The 13,658-nt window shown below is 35.4% G+C and overlaps 3 protein-coding genes and 1 long non-coding RNA gene across 8 annotated transcripts in view; 2 read left to right on the top strand and 2 right to left on the bottom strand.

The window, feature by feature from the left end:
* The first annotated feature begins 3,424 nt into the window (after positions 1–3,424).
* ECSIT (evolutionarily conserved signaling intermediate in Toll pathway, mitochondrial) lies at positions 3,425–7,360 on the top strand. 4 transcript variants are annotated; one of them, XM_090176861.1, is made up of 5 exons: positions 3,425–4,072; positions 4,130–4,353; positions 4,412–4,619; positions 5,573–5,955; positions 7,199–7,360. In XM_090176861.1, exons 1-4 carry the CDS (start codon positions 3,502–3,504, stop codon positions 5,929–5,931), a joined length of 1,362 nt encoding a protein of 453 aa, XP_090032987.1. In that variant the 5' UTR covers positions 3,425–3,501; the 3' UTR covers positions 5,932–5,955; positions 7,199–7,360. The 4 variants fall into 4 exon arrangements, with proteins under 4 accessions (XP_090032987.1, XP_090032989.1, XP_090032990.1 ...); XM_090176863.1 differs by lacking the exon at positions 7,199–7,360 and adding an exon at positions 6,742–6,893 and having other exon boundaries at positions 5,573–5,951; XM_090176864.1 differs by lacking the exon at positions 7,199–7,360 and adding an exon at positions 6,172–6,670.
* On the bottom strand, positions 5,970–7,286 carry LOC149961379 (phospholipase A2 SSD387-like). 2 transcript variants are annotated; one of them, XM_090176899.1, is made up of 4 exons: positions 7,072–7,286; positions 6,632–6,788; positions 6,432–6,547; positions 5,970–6,097 (listed from the first exon to the last, which is right to left on the bottom strand). In XM_090176899.1, the coding sequence occupies exons 2-4, from the start codon at positions 6,730–6,732 to the stop codon at positions 5,988–5,990; spliced, it is 327 nt and encodes a 108-aa protein (XP_090033025.1). In that variant the 5' UTR covers positions 6,733–6,788; positions 7,072–7,286; the 3' UTR covers positions 5,970–5,987. The 2 variants fall into 2 exon arrangements, with proteins under 2 accessions (XP_090033025.1, XP_090033016.1); XM_090176890.1 differs by lacking the exon at positions 7,072–7,286 and adding an exon at positions 6,852–6,974.
* A 15-nt stretch (positions 7,361–7,375) lies between the features above and the next one.
* On the bottom strand, positions 7,376–8,222 carry LOC149961377 (uncharacterized). Its single transcript, XR_016481105.1, has 2 exons — positions 7,781–8,222; positions 7,376–7,728 (listed from the first exon to the last, which is right to left on the bottom strand). It is a non-coding gene; the product is annotated as an uncharacterized LOC149961377 (long non-coding RNA).
* The window catches only part of MICAL-like (protein), a 72,292-nt gene continuing 66,553 nt past the window's right edge, over positions 7,920–13,658 (top strand). Inside the window, exon 1 of the mRNA XM_090176858.1 lies at positions 7,920–8,104. The gene's annotated coding sequence lies outside the window, so the exon portion shown is untranslated. The remainder of the gene's footprint in view (positions 8,105–13,658) is intronic.

Here is a 13,658-nt window from a genome sequence, read left to right as displayed (position 1 = left end):
CATCCAAAAACTATCTCGAGAACCGTAAGTGTTAGAAAGCTGGTTCCAATTAGAAAAGTGTTCCCCGTCACGTTTTAGGTCTAAATAGCGTAAACCCAATCGGATTCGTCCAATAAGAAGTCGAAAAAAATTTACCAAAATCAGAAAGGTCGTAAAAGGGAAAATTGCAAGAAAGCGCTAATAACTCCAAAACAAATCGTGTTACATTATCGAAATTTGCTAGACAATGACAATCTCATCATGGTGGGGAATTTTAATATTCGGAAAATTGTATGACCTTGAACCATGTCTTCAAGGTCATACTAAAATTATCTCGAGAACCATTAGGTTTAGAGCAGAGATGCCAATTAGAAAGTTAATGATAATGTGACGAGGAACAACTTTTTTCTTGAAATATTTGCTCTAAACCTAATAGTTCCGAGGGGTCGGACATTCCAAAAAAAAGCGTACGGGATTTCGAAATCTCTGTGATTTCGCGATTTCGTCAAAGATTACGCGATTTCGTCAAATATTTCACGATTTCGTCAAAGATTTCGCGATTTCGTCGGAGATTTCGCGAATTCGTTGGAGATTTCGCGATTTCGTCGGAGATTTCGCGATTTCATCAGAGATTTAGCGATTTCGTCAGAGATTTTGCGATTTTGTCTGAGATTTCGCGATTTCGTCAGAGATTTCGCGATTTTATTAGAGATTTCGCGATTTCATAAGATTTTGCGATTTCGTCAAAAATTTCGCGATTTCGTCAGAGATTTTGAAATTTGGTCAGAGATTTTGCGATTTCGTCAAAGATTTCGCGATTTCGTCAGAGGTTTTGAAATTTGGTCAGAGATTTTGTGATTTCGTCAAAGATTTTGCGATTTCGTCAAACATTTCGCGATTTCGTCAGAGATTTCGCGATTTCGTCATAGATTTTGAAATTTGGTCAGAGATTTTGCGATTTCGTCAGGGATTTCGCGATTTCGTCGGAGATTTCTTCTGAAGTGTACGGGATTTTGTACAAATGTCCGACCCCTCGAATAGTTATCTAGATAATTTTAGTGTGACCTTGAAGACATGGTTCAAGGTCGTACAATTTCCGAATATTAAAATTCCCCACCATGATGAGATTGTCATTGTCTAGGAAATTTCGATAATGTAACACGACTTGTTTTGGAGTTATTAGCGCTTTCCTGCAATTTTCCGTTTTACGACCTTTGTAATTTTGGTAAATTGTTCTCGACTTCCTATTGGTCGAATCCGATTGGGTCTACGCTACTTAGACCTAAAACGTGACGGGGAACACTTTTCTTATTGGAACCAACTTTCTAACACTTACGGTTTTCAAGATAGTTTTTGGAATACCTTGAAGACATGGTTCAAGGTCATCGAAATTCTCAAAGATGGTTTCCCCCTACACACTATGCGACCTAAAAATTTCAAATTCGTACCTAAAACTGTTTGGGAGATATTCGCCCTGGTCCTTATTTTTGTGGACACCCTGTATAATATAATACCATAAGTGTATAGTATTGTTACATAAGTGTAAAACTTCCTATTCTTCACATGCAAAAGTTTTACTGAAAGCTATTCACAAGACAGACTGCATTACGGGCTTCGTCAGCGTTTTGCGTCCGCTTGCTAAAGCGTCACACATAGCCTTTGACAGCGGGGAGATTTTCTTGTGATGACGTCCCTCCGTTACTAGCTCTTAGTTACAAACTTATGGAACAATATTATAGACTTATGGTAATACTTAAATGTAGTAGGCGCTTAAATAAAACATCTTCAAGGAATTCGCCAAGAAGTAGTATTTCCGAGAGTCATGACCTGCAAGGTACTGCTTGTTGAAATAATTAAAACTTTTCACCTGTCGTGTTTTTGCTAAGCTTAAATATGTAAAAAAAAAACTACTTGGTTAAAAGGAAACCCTTCCCTTATGGAAAAAACAGTAGGAATCCTATAGAAAACGTATTTTGTACCAATAGGTCCTATTGAATTTTCTTGAAACTTTACTCCCAAATCAGTGTCCTACCAGGGGCAAATTGATTTCCTATGGGTTTTTTCAATAGGAGTTGAATAGGTGTCGAATCCAATTGGATCCAAATAGGTTTCCAATAAAGGTCCTATTTGAGACTTTTGATCGGTGTCAATATTATTTTTTAATAAAATTATATTACAATTGTCTTGTTGCATACCGTGCAGGTGAAAAGTTTCCAGCATTGCAACTATATAAACAGTAACTTTCAGGTCCTGGTTCTCTTAAATATTAATTCTTGGCGATTTTTTGAAGATGTTTAATTGAAGCGTTTATTAAAAAATAAATAGTAAGAAACTCCAGTGTGATTATAATTTATATAGAGTTGCATATCCTTGTCATTGGGTTGCTTTTTATGTTTTTCCCGCAACAATCTTTGACCCTGGCGTAATTTGCGTTGGCGGTGTTGGCCATTGAATACTGCTAAAATTACAATTACGATTTCAGTTGTCATGGTTACGCGGGACCTGGGGGGCGATTCTGTAAAAAATCGAATGGAATTCGATCTCGATACCAAATACCATGTCGAGATCGACTTCGACAATTTGCATTGATTTATGCTTATTCGAAATCTTTACCGAATACCATACGTCGAGATCTCGAAGTTCGAAATCTAGTTTTCGATCGAAAATTCGATTTCGAATATTTACAGAATAGGCTCCCAGTTCTGATAAGACTGTACGAAATTCTTCTTTATAATTAGGTGGTAGCGCCTTCTATATTTTGTAAATTTATATGGCTAAAAATAAATATTTTTAGCTAACTCACCTTAACTTGAGTTAAAAAGGATCGTGTTGACAGAATAAAATTATTTTTAAACAACTTCAAAGGTTTGTTTGTTACGAGTAATCATACATTTCAATTTCGCGAAAAAATTCAATTGCAATATAGGCTGCGTTCAACAACTTTGGCTGCGTTCAACAACTCTAAAATAGCTCAGCGCTGAGCTCAACGGTCAGCGGTTTTTTGTTGAACGGGTTTATTGACTTCCGGTTTTGACGTCACGTTGATCATCGGAGACTCAGCGGAAACATCGGCTGGGCGAGATGGTTTTTCCGTTGCTCATCGGTGTCGTGACGTCATTCGACAAAGTTAAAGGAGGGGTAGCAGACGATATTTTGTTCGTTAAGTCAGCGAACTATATAAATCGTACAACAACTTTAGATTTTTGTGACGTAGCGTTGATTAAAAGAACTCAACGGTTTTTCTCCGTTGATAGTTGTTGAACGCAGCCATAGTTGCCACCACTAGAGACAGATGCCGCCACGGTAGAACGATAAAGTTGATAAAGTCTCCTTATTGAACGAAATTGGTCCCGCGCCAGCCAGATTTAGTGGTACCCATAGGGTGGTACCTCTATTTATTCCCAACTCAATGGTGTTTGCGGTAAATGGCATGTGTTTTCCCCGGTTATTTTTGTATAATTTTTTTTTTAGAAGGTAAATGAATATAGTTATATACTAATTATAAACTATACCAGTTTAGCTATGGCTTATGTATGTAATTTTCACAAAAGATGCTTGCTTAGTTGTTTCGAATTAGGGAAACAACAGGTTTTAATTACTAATTGTAAGCCTTTGCTTCCTTTTAATGCATGTAAACCCCACACTTTCGCTAGAACTTTATTTTGCAATTCGAAACACGCTTTACGCAATCAAACAGAAAGGGACTGTCACAATATTCGGTTTTTATCAACGTCAAACAAAAGATGGTTTATTAACCGTAAAGAGGACAATCGTCCTCCCGAATCTCGTATTATGATTCGCCCGGATGTGTTTGAAAATCCTGACAAAAAAGATAAAAAGGAGTTTTTACAGGCAATTAACATTTTCAAAGATGAGAACACAATTAGGCGCGGTCATATCGAATTCATTCACACATGTATGAAATATATGGAAGAATTTGGAGTTGAACACGATTTGGAAGTATATAAAAGTATAATGGACGTGTTTCCAAAAGGAAAAATGATTGCTGAAAATAACCTTCAAGTGGAGTTTTACCATTTTCCGAGACATCAAAACTGTGCAATAGATTTAATGGACAAAATGGAAGGGAATGGTAAGTAAACTTAAAATTTACTAAAATTTTATCTTAATTTTCTTAACTTAATCTTAGGTGTCTGCCCAGATGTTGAAATGAGAGATATAATAGTGAACATTTTTGGCAATCGTAGTCACGTTTATCGTAAATTCCAAAGAATGATGTATTGGATGCCTAAATTTAAAAACATGAGCCCATTCCCATTGCCAAACCCAGTACCCAACGATCCATTAGAACTGGCTCATTTGGCAATTAATAGAATGTGTGTGGATCTACAGTCTTTGGTCAAAGAATATAATGTAATTTGTTCATTTTTTTCATTTAAGTTGCGTTTAATTAGAAGAAATAATATTATAGGCAGATGATCTAGAAGATTCGATTGACAAAACGTGGATTGTCAGTGGACAGAGCCCTAAACAGTGCCAGTTAATTAAAGAACTTAATGTGAAAAAAGCAATCTACATTGAAGGCCCTTTCTTGATTTGGTTGAGAAGAAAGTCATTATCATATTATCGATTACGAGCTGAACCTAAAGTCTATCCAGTTATTGATGAAGATTTAGATGGTACGTATCTTAAATCTTGGGAAAATTTATATTTTGTGGACAGGAAATGAAACACTAGGGTTTAAGGGATAATTTCCATAATGCTTGGCACAATATCAACACACCAACGCATGTCCATTTTTTTTATTTTATTCTTTTTTGGATTCTTTAATTTCTGTGTCAAAATTGTTTTGCGGAAATGAAAATTCGCTGAGATATTAATTTTGTAAAATTAACTTTTTTTAGAGTTATCTTTCGCCAAAATTGGAGTAGAATACGAGTTAGGCTTAAAATAAATATGCAATAAAAGTAAAGCATTTGCGGAAATGGTTGAACTTGCGTAAATTAAATGTTAGTAAAACTTTTTACATGGTCAAAGAGCAGGCAACATTTTGCGCAACTGCAGAACATGACTGCGGCCAAATATCAAGGGATAAAACTTTTTCTTTAACAGGAAGGAGGATGGGCCCTTTTAGCATGAGCCCAAAGTCCTTCTTTGCGATTCGTGTGGACCCCAGTTTCAGGACCTCTGAAGTGATGTGAAGGGAATGGTTAATGGAAATGTGCCAGAAATTTTGATCTTATTCAAGAGCAGCGTTACTTTTCCAACAGTCAGTTTATGATTATATTAATAATTTACAGTATGCTCTCTTGCTGATGGCGCATGGCGCCAAACCAAACCCATTCTTGCTAATCCCGATGGGCCGTCTAGCATCGTGACCTAGCGGACATATTACCAAGAAAAAATAGAATATACCCAATATTCCACATATGGAAAAGTAGCCCTAGTAAACGTAAATTTTTGTTAATTTTCTGAAATTAATATCTACACGAATTTTCATTTCCGCAAAATAATTTTTGACACAGAAATGTTCAGTATCGTCTAAAGTATAAAAAAAAAATGAAATCTGACGTGCCTTGGTGTGTTGATATTCACCCCATAAAAAGTTTGGCCTAATGTATTGATATTTCAGATGTACGAAATCTATATTCAAGTATTTTGAATCCACTCAAAACCAAAGCTACGATATTGAAACCCAGTGTTCATGAGCAAAATGATGGCATTGTTCTGGCATTGTGTGCCACGGGAACATCAAGTCGAGACTCTCTATTATCTTGGATACGATTTCTGCAGCAAGAAAATCCTAAACTAAATGACATCCCGATCCTGTTCACCTTAAAAGCCCCATCAAAGGAAATTGTATCTGTAAATTTGCTAGACCGCCAAGAACTGCTCGAAGATCAGATTAATGTGCCTGTCTCTGAGATGATTAAGGAATTGGAAAACAAGCCGGAAGATGGGGCTACAAAGCAAGCCCAAACCATGAAATGAAACTGAGGATGCCATATTTTGTAGGTAAATGTTTTTATTTAAAATTTTTTTTCTCTTTAACCTCTGAGGCGGGTTTCATTGAAAACTCTTTTGTATTTACGGAAACAATACGCCACATTCTTATCACAACGGCAAACAGAATTGGCACAATCATCATTCGATTTATCTAAAAATATATGATGGTTTATGTTAATTTAGGTTGTAAATAATAATTAAACTGATTGACATTTAATAACTTAGCAGGGTTGCCGCAGTACCTGGAATTCCTGGAAATCTCAGGGAATTTGAATAATTGGGTCTAAAAGAGGGAATTTTTAAAAGTAGTCTAAAATCAGGTAATTTAATTTCGGTTGTTAATTGGAAACCTTTACTAAAATAAAGGTTACACACAAAATAAGTCAGGGAAATTCTCCCAAGTGGTCAGGGAAGACCTGGAAACGTCAGGGAATTTGATTCTGTAATAAACTGTGGCAACCCTGCTTTTTAGCTAATATTCATACCACAAAATATTGTTTCATTTTCAATTTTCCATTTATAACGAACAAGAAGGGCATTTCGAACATTGCAGTCATTTTCACCAACTACTTCGAGACAAAAGTCATGCATTACGCAACAACTAGAGCAAATTAAATTTACACAGAAATTAAATAAGCGCATAGAAATAAATGATAACTATAATGAATATATCTATCATACTAACCCTTCGAATCTGTCTTCAACTGATCCATTTGACGGAAATCCACACCAATTACCATAGTTTGCTATAGTATAAAAGTCAATTCCGCTGATTTTGGTGACCATTTCTGATAGGTCAATAATGGTTCGTTTCTGTCTGGCGCTTTGAACTTGGAAATTATCTAAAAAGGCTAAATTTAATATCATTGAAAATCACGACTTTTCTTTAATATTTAGTTATTTACTTAAAGTAATGATTAATATTAAAATACAAAGTTTTGGTATCATTTTGTTGCACAAGCTTTTCATTATTTACTAGTTAATGATTCTGAAAAACCAAATGGGGGATCCAACAATACTTTTCTAATAGCGATCTATTCAGGAAATAAATATTTCATAATTGAAATTTGAAAACTTGTTTATTAATGGAAGAACTACAGCTTATTAAGCTGTTATTAACGTTACTTTAAATCAAGAGCTTAGAGAAAGTTGGATTCTACCCAGAATCTCGGCATATAGTTGACCTATATACCACCAATATCTTTCTATAAAATGTTCAAATACGTAATTCAGAAACTGGTTTTTCTTACAGAATGAAAGTGCTACTTCAAAGTTAACCTTCAACTCTAAGCCTTGATTATCTTTTTGCTAGCCATGGGACTGCTGTACTAGACCTGATTCTATGGCTTTTAGTATTTAATTATTTGTAAATATCACAACGAATGGTTTTCAAATGTTTATTTGAAATAAAACTTTAAATAAGTGTTAATACATGGTTTATAATATACACAAACAATTGAAACAAATATAATTTTAATGTAGTTGATTTAGTTTTTATAGTTTTCTTCCACCATAGCTTGGTCTTTGTTGATGTTATTAGAATCTTGTTCTGAAGCTGGCCCCTTTTCTGTTTCAGTGTGATGAACCTCGGATGTGCTTTGTGATTGTTTTTCAAAATATTTTTTGTCATTTTTAAGTTTCTCATTCATCTCGTTGTATTTTTGCTCAGTTTCCATATATTTCATTGCAAACTCTGGTTCTTCCATATGGCCAACCATTTCTGCAACTAAAATTGCGGCTTCCATGCGATGTTTAATCATTATTTCATTAATGTCTTCCAAACTATTAATGTTTTCAGTCAATTCGTCTTTTATTTTATCGTAAAGTGACATACTTATCTCTTTGTAACACGTTGTACTGCGTATAATGGGGGGAGGGGGTCCTTTAAATACAAAGTCAAATTTGGCGCTTTTGCAATCGTAAAATTCCTTATTTTTAGGGTGAGTAGCTAGATGGCGAAAGCGTCGCTGAAAAGAAGCCGTCGGAATTTTCTGGAATAATTTGCGAGGGTGGAGAAAGTTCGTGCTCAGTTTTCTTACTAGTTGCTAGACTTAAAGGTTTTTGCTAATGCTTTTGGCGACTTTTAATTACCCCAGTTAATTTAATTATGGTGCTATTGTGGGAATCATCTTCTGGTAGCTGCGCTGAAGTGAAATTTGTAAGTTAAAGTATTTAATTTTATCCTATGTAACGTTTTAAGTAGTTCATCGAGATTCGAGTGTTTCCTGTAAGCCTTTTATAAGCTACCATGGCAGACCAAGGCTTATTTAAGTAACAGTTTCCGTGAACTTAATTAACCTGTTGAAAAAGATCGCATTTACAAATTTATTGCATAAATCATTTATTGTGTTATAAGGTCATTCATCTAGTTTCGCTGATTCATCCGCATACCCAAACGGAATTATATATTAGTTTTTGCGTCAAGAAAAATATCGAAACGTAGATGGCGCTATTATCTCAAAATGAAGAAAAAATTTCCGTTACATATAAAAATAAAAGTTTAGAAAGTTCTTCATAATTTTATAATTTTGAACCAAAGGGGCTACACCTTTTTAAAAAAAATCACAAATTTCATTTTCTAAACAAAAGTTGAGGGTGGTACCGTAACTAAAACGTTTTCCTTTATGATAGCTGACCTAGTTTGTTACATTTCCCCAATTTCTACCTATTCTATATTGTAATTAAGGATGCTAGGAAAACCTGTCCTACACAACCATTTTTTTCAGCAACTTTCAACATTATTTAAGTAGCACGTATGAGCCATATCTTTTCCATAACATGAATTTTTTAACACAGTCCAAAGTAATCTCTAAACGCATCTTAGTTGCCGGAAGTTTGAAAGGGTTTACGTTCTAATTTTTTAGGAGCTTAAAAGATAGTTTTAATTTATTGTTATGATTCAGGTTTGGGATAATAATAGGCGTATTTTAGCACCGTATCCTGAATAGAATACTAAAGATACCGGTGTCGGGGTGTTGGATATTCTCTAACATTACTGGATTTTCTGACCTAGTTTTTCTACGAAATTAGACAAAGTTGAATGAGCTATAGTCATTAATTATGTAACAAGCTCTGACATTTCTAGATAAATTATTTATTGCGCTAGTAATCTGTCAATTTCTTTGAAAAAGTGACTTAAGATATTTTGGTAAATACATTAAGGCTGTAGGTATTACATTTTCATTAGAAATGCAATATTTGGTTTTTATATTGTGATTATATAGCATTTTGCAAGCCTTAGTGTAACTTCCGTGGCTGATATGGCCTCAAAGAAGTGCCGTGTCATTTTTAATATTTTTAGGACTTCATTGCGTTGAGTCATAAATGTCTGGATTTTGATTACATTTACAACCCATATATAGATCTAGTCCATGAAAGAGTGTATTTTAATCTTTAGTCGGTATCAGTTATTAATTTATAATTATCTAATTTTGATTCAGTTGTTATGAAACCTTATCATACCATTTTTTTGTGGTCAAATGTAAATAGTATGGTAGCTTAGATAAATATTGAAAAATGATGTATTGAATACGTATATGGTAGTGTTGTAAATAATTTTAGTATAGCCTAGAGTCCGACGCCGCCGCCAATAGGTCAATTTTTCGCTAGACAATTCAGGTTACATTTATTTCTAGTATGGTTTTTTGTTGTATTTCTTTTAAATAAAGAATGCGTGTTTCAGTTCCTACTTCCTAGCCTGTGTTTACGTATAATTAATTATTACCATTTCAATTTTTTATATTCTTTGATGCATTTTTAAGGCAAAAGCCCCGTTTTCAATTACGATAAATTTCGGGCTTTTCGCTTTTGCTTTTTTGACGCGCTAATAAGCCTATATCAAATCCATTTAGATATCTGCTTCTCGTGACAAAAAAGCCGATAGAGAAGCTTCTCGCGGTTGGTTTTGACGCAAAAGCCTAATTTTTGTTCGGAAAAATCGTGATTGAATATGGGGCTTTACGCCGCCAAACGCCGCCGCGGCTAAATAGAAATAACCTATTTTATTCTATTATTCGATGTAATTATAAAAATGCACAAAAATGGTTGCTGTTGCGGTAAAAATTCAAAGTAATTAATTCCGGTAATTGATTTTCGTGTAAAAGGCGATCTACAATATATATTTTTCAAAAATTATCCTAGGTAATTGTTGATTCTTTTAAATTAAAATCGTTTTTATTTATATTTAAAGAATCAACAATTATATAGGATAATTTTGGGAAATATATATTTGTAGATTGCCTTAAAATTTATAATAATTGTGATATTTAATAACATAACAATATTAAAGTTGAATTCATCCAAATCACGCAAAACAAATAATCGAATGAAACAGACATCAAATAGACCGAATACGGTTTAAAAATAGAAAAATCTAGTGTTTACCATTTTGCCCCTTGAGCGCCGCAGTAAAAAAGCATATTTTTTCTGCTTTTATACCTGTCCTAGATTTCCTGTAGATTTGAACTTGAAAACACCGGAACCTTATTTTTTAACGCACGCCTCCGAATAATTTTTTTTTCTACCAACTTCCCGCGCAATAATTATATCCGATAGGATATGTTATTTTGTAGGGGAAAAAAGCGACTGTGGGAGTCTCCTAAGTTCATCCATGTGGATAAACTCTACCTGAGTTTGTTAAGAAAATTTTTAGGGCCCCTCTGTACGTAGATAATTAATGATTGTCTGACTAGGATTCATGTTTATGTCTGTCTTTAGGAGGGCCATAGGCGCGTCTGTATATTAATTATGTATTATGTCTTCGTGCCTTTTTTTTGTTGTAATGGAATTACCAATGAGTTCAAGGCTTAATGATGTTATTTGCGAAGGGAGAGTCTTGGTTTTAGGTTTCGGTCACTTCTCTTTTGAAGTTATTAATATTGGTTTAGTTTTACTGGCGCCTGTGTTATCGATTTGTTTGGCGGAGTTTCTTTTTACGCGGTAATTAGTTTTTGCTTTCTAATGTACATCGTTAAGCCTTTGTCTAGGTATGAACCTAAGCCTTGGCTTAAGTGTAATTTGTTTATAATTGCTTATAGCAAGAATGTATTGAAGTTACTAAGAATATTGGACTACATTGGACTGAAAGTAATATTCAAGTAATTAAATTTATTATGGACTTTCCCCCTTTACGCAGTGGCGTAGCTGACGTTCCGCAGGGCCTGCTAACCATAAAAAAATAGATATTTGCGGGGGGGGGGGCTCTGAATTCTCAGCTACGCCACTGCCATTGCGTATATAATAATCAGCTAGGCTAATACCCAAGGCACCACCTTAGGCCTAAGTCATCATGCGACTTTTGAAGCCCTTAATTCAGGTGGCCGGGTTACAATGCGTAGGAGGGTGGTGGCAAGCCTAGCAAGCCACGTGAGCCAACAGCTCCCTACACTTACTATTACCATTAACCTCGACAAGTTTTTATGGAAGGGGAAACCGAATAACTCGCAGGAGTTTTTCCGAGTTTTCACCCAGTGCCACAATCTGGGATCGAACCCGGCTCGAATACGTCACCCATGCTGAAAAAAAAAAACACTTATTGATAAGTATGGCGGCCGTAGCCAAAGGTACGGCGTGACATCATGTGGCCAAGTCCCTATTAAGATCTTATTTAAATAGAAGCAGTTAGACTGGAAAAGAGCCAATAATGGTTCAACAATCGATAAATTAAATATAAATCATATTTTTTTTTTATAAAAACAAGGGTCAACCCTGATATCACCAAATTTTGGAATAATATAAGGCTGTAGGACATTTTACTTGCCTCATCCGTTGGGATATATTAAAATAAAATTAACCCACCCGTATGCAAATGATCCAATTAGCCGACGTAATGATGAAAACGTATTTGATATTAAACTCAAGTTCGTAGTTTTAATTAATGAATGGTCACATCTGTCTGTTCCTATAATTCCAAAAGTGGTTCCCAGAGTCCCAACGCGTTCATTTCCCACCTGGCCCAGAGATTCGACCCTCACTATTGGTAAAATAACAAAAGGTATTAAGCCTTGGCCATATGCCAAATGACGCGAAAAAATGGGAATGATGCCAAAACATTTCTTTTAAATCCTATAATTAGGGGGCGAAATTTTCATTTTTTCAACTTTTTTGTCGTTTTTTATTCTTTTAAGCACGCGCGGTACGAATTAAAGGCCTATATCACCTGATTGCGGCCGGAAGCCGAGTTTTCCCGCCATAATTACGCTATCCGTGCCCTCTAGCGTCGTATTCCGCGTTAAAGTTTCGTGGTCAATTTGTAAGTTGTCGAACTGTGACAAGTCACGTAATAGCAATCCCTTAACGTAGTTTTCAATATAATTTCCTAAAAGTTCACGTTTTTTTGAAGGGTGGCTTAATCCGGTCTAATAAGTATAACAATTAGCAAAAATTATCACCACGCTGATTTTTAGAACGATGAAAATTTTTAAGAGCAGCCACTGATAAGATGGCGCTACTAAGGTTTATTTTTCTTTCCCATTTTCTATTGGGTAATGAAAAGTGTGACCTTTACCCCTCTTTTCTATTGGGTAATGAAAAGTGTGACCTTTACCCCCTCTTTTCTATTGGGTAATGAAAAGTGTGACCTTTACCCCCTCTTTTCTATTGGGTAATGAAAAGTGTGACCTTTACCCCCTCTTTTCTATTGGGTAATGAAAAGTGTGACCTTTACCCCCTCTTTTCTATTGGGTAATGAAAAGTGTGACCTTTACCCCCTCTTTTCTATTGGGTAATGAAAAGTGTGACCTTTACCCCCTCTTTTCTATTGGGTAATGAAAAGTGTGACCTTTACCCCCTCTTTTCTATTGGGTAATGAAAAGTGTGACCTTTACCCCCTCTTTTCTATTGGGTAATGAAAAGTGTGACCTTTACCCCCTCTTTTCTATTGGGTAATGAAAAGTGTGACCTTTACCCCCTCTTTTCTATTGGGTAATGAAAAGTGTGACCTTTACCCCCTCTTTTCTATTGGGTAATGAAAAGTGTGACCTTTACCCCCTCTTTTCTATTGGGTAAAGAAAAGTGTGACCTTTACCCCCTCTTTTCTATTGGGTAAAGAAAAGTGTGACCTTTACCCCCTCTTTTCTATTGGGTAAAGAAAAGTGTGACCTTTACCCCCTCTTTTCTATTGGGTAAAGAAAAGTGTGACCTTTACCCCCTCTTTTCTATTGGGTAAAGAAAAGTGTGACCTTTACCCCCTCTTTTCTATTGGGTAAAGAAAAGTGTGACCTTTACCCCCTCTTTTCTATTGGGTAAAGAAAAGTGTGACCTTTACCCCCTCTTTTCTATTGGGTAAAGAAAAGTGTGACCTTTACCCCCTCTTTTCTATTGGGTAAAGAAAAGTGTGACCTTTACCCCCTCTTTTCTATTGGGTAAAGAAAAGTGTGACCTTTACCCCCTCTTTTCTATTGGGTAATGAAAAGTGTGACCTTTACCCCCCTTTTCTATTGGATAATGAAAAGTGTGACCTTTACCCCCCTTTTCTATTGGATAATGAAAAGTGTGACCTTTACCCCCCTTTTCTATTGGATAATGAAAAGTGTGACCTTTACCCCCCTTTTCTATTGGATAATGAAAAGTGTGACCTTTACCCCCCTTTTCTATTGGATAATGAAAAGTGTGACCTTTACCCCCCTTTTCTATTGGATAATGAAAAGTGTGACCTTTACCCCCCTTTTCTATTGGATAATGAAAAGTGTGACCTTTACCCCCCTTTTCTATTG

The sequence above is a fragment of the Leiobunum rupestre genome, chromosome 1 (assembly GCF_980474605.1).
Source record: "Leiobunum rupestre chromosome 1, qqLeiRupe1.1.hap1, whole genome shotgun sequence".
Taxonomy (NCBI): Eukaryota; Metazoa; Arthropoda; class Arachnida; order Opiliones; family Sclerosomatidae; genus Leiobunum; species Leiobunum rupestre.
This window is presented reverse-complemented; position numbering and strand designations above follow the sequence as displayed.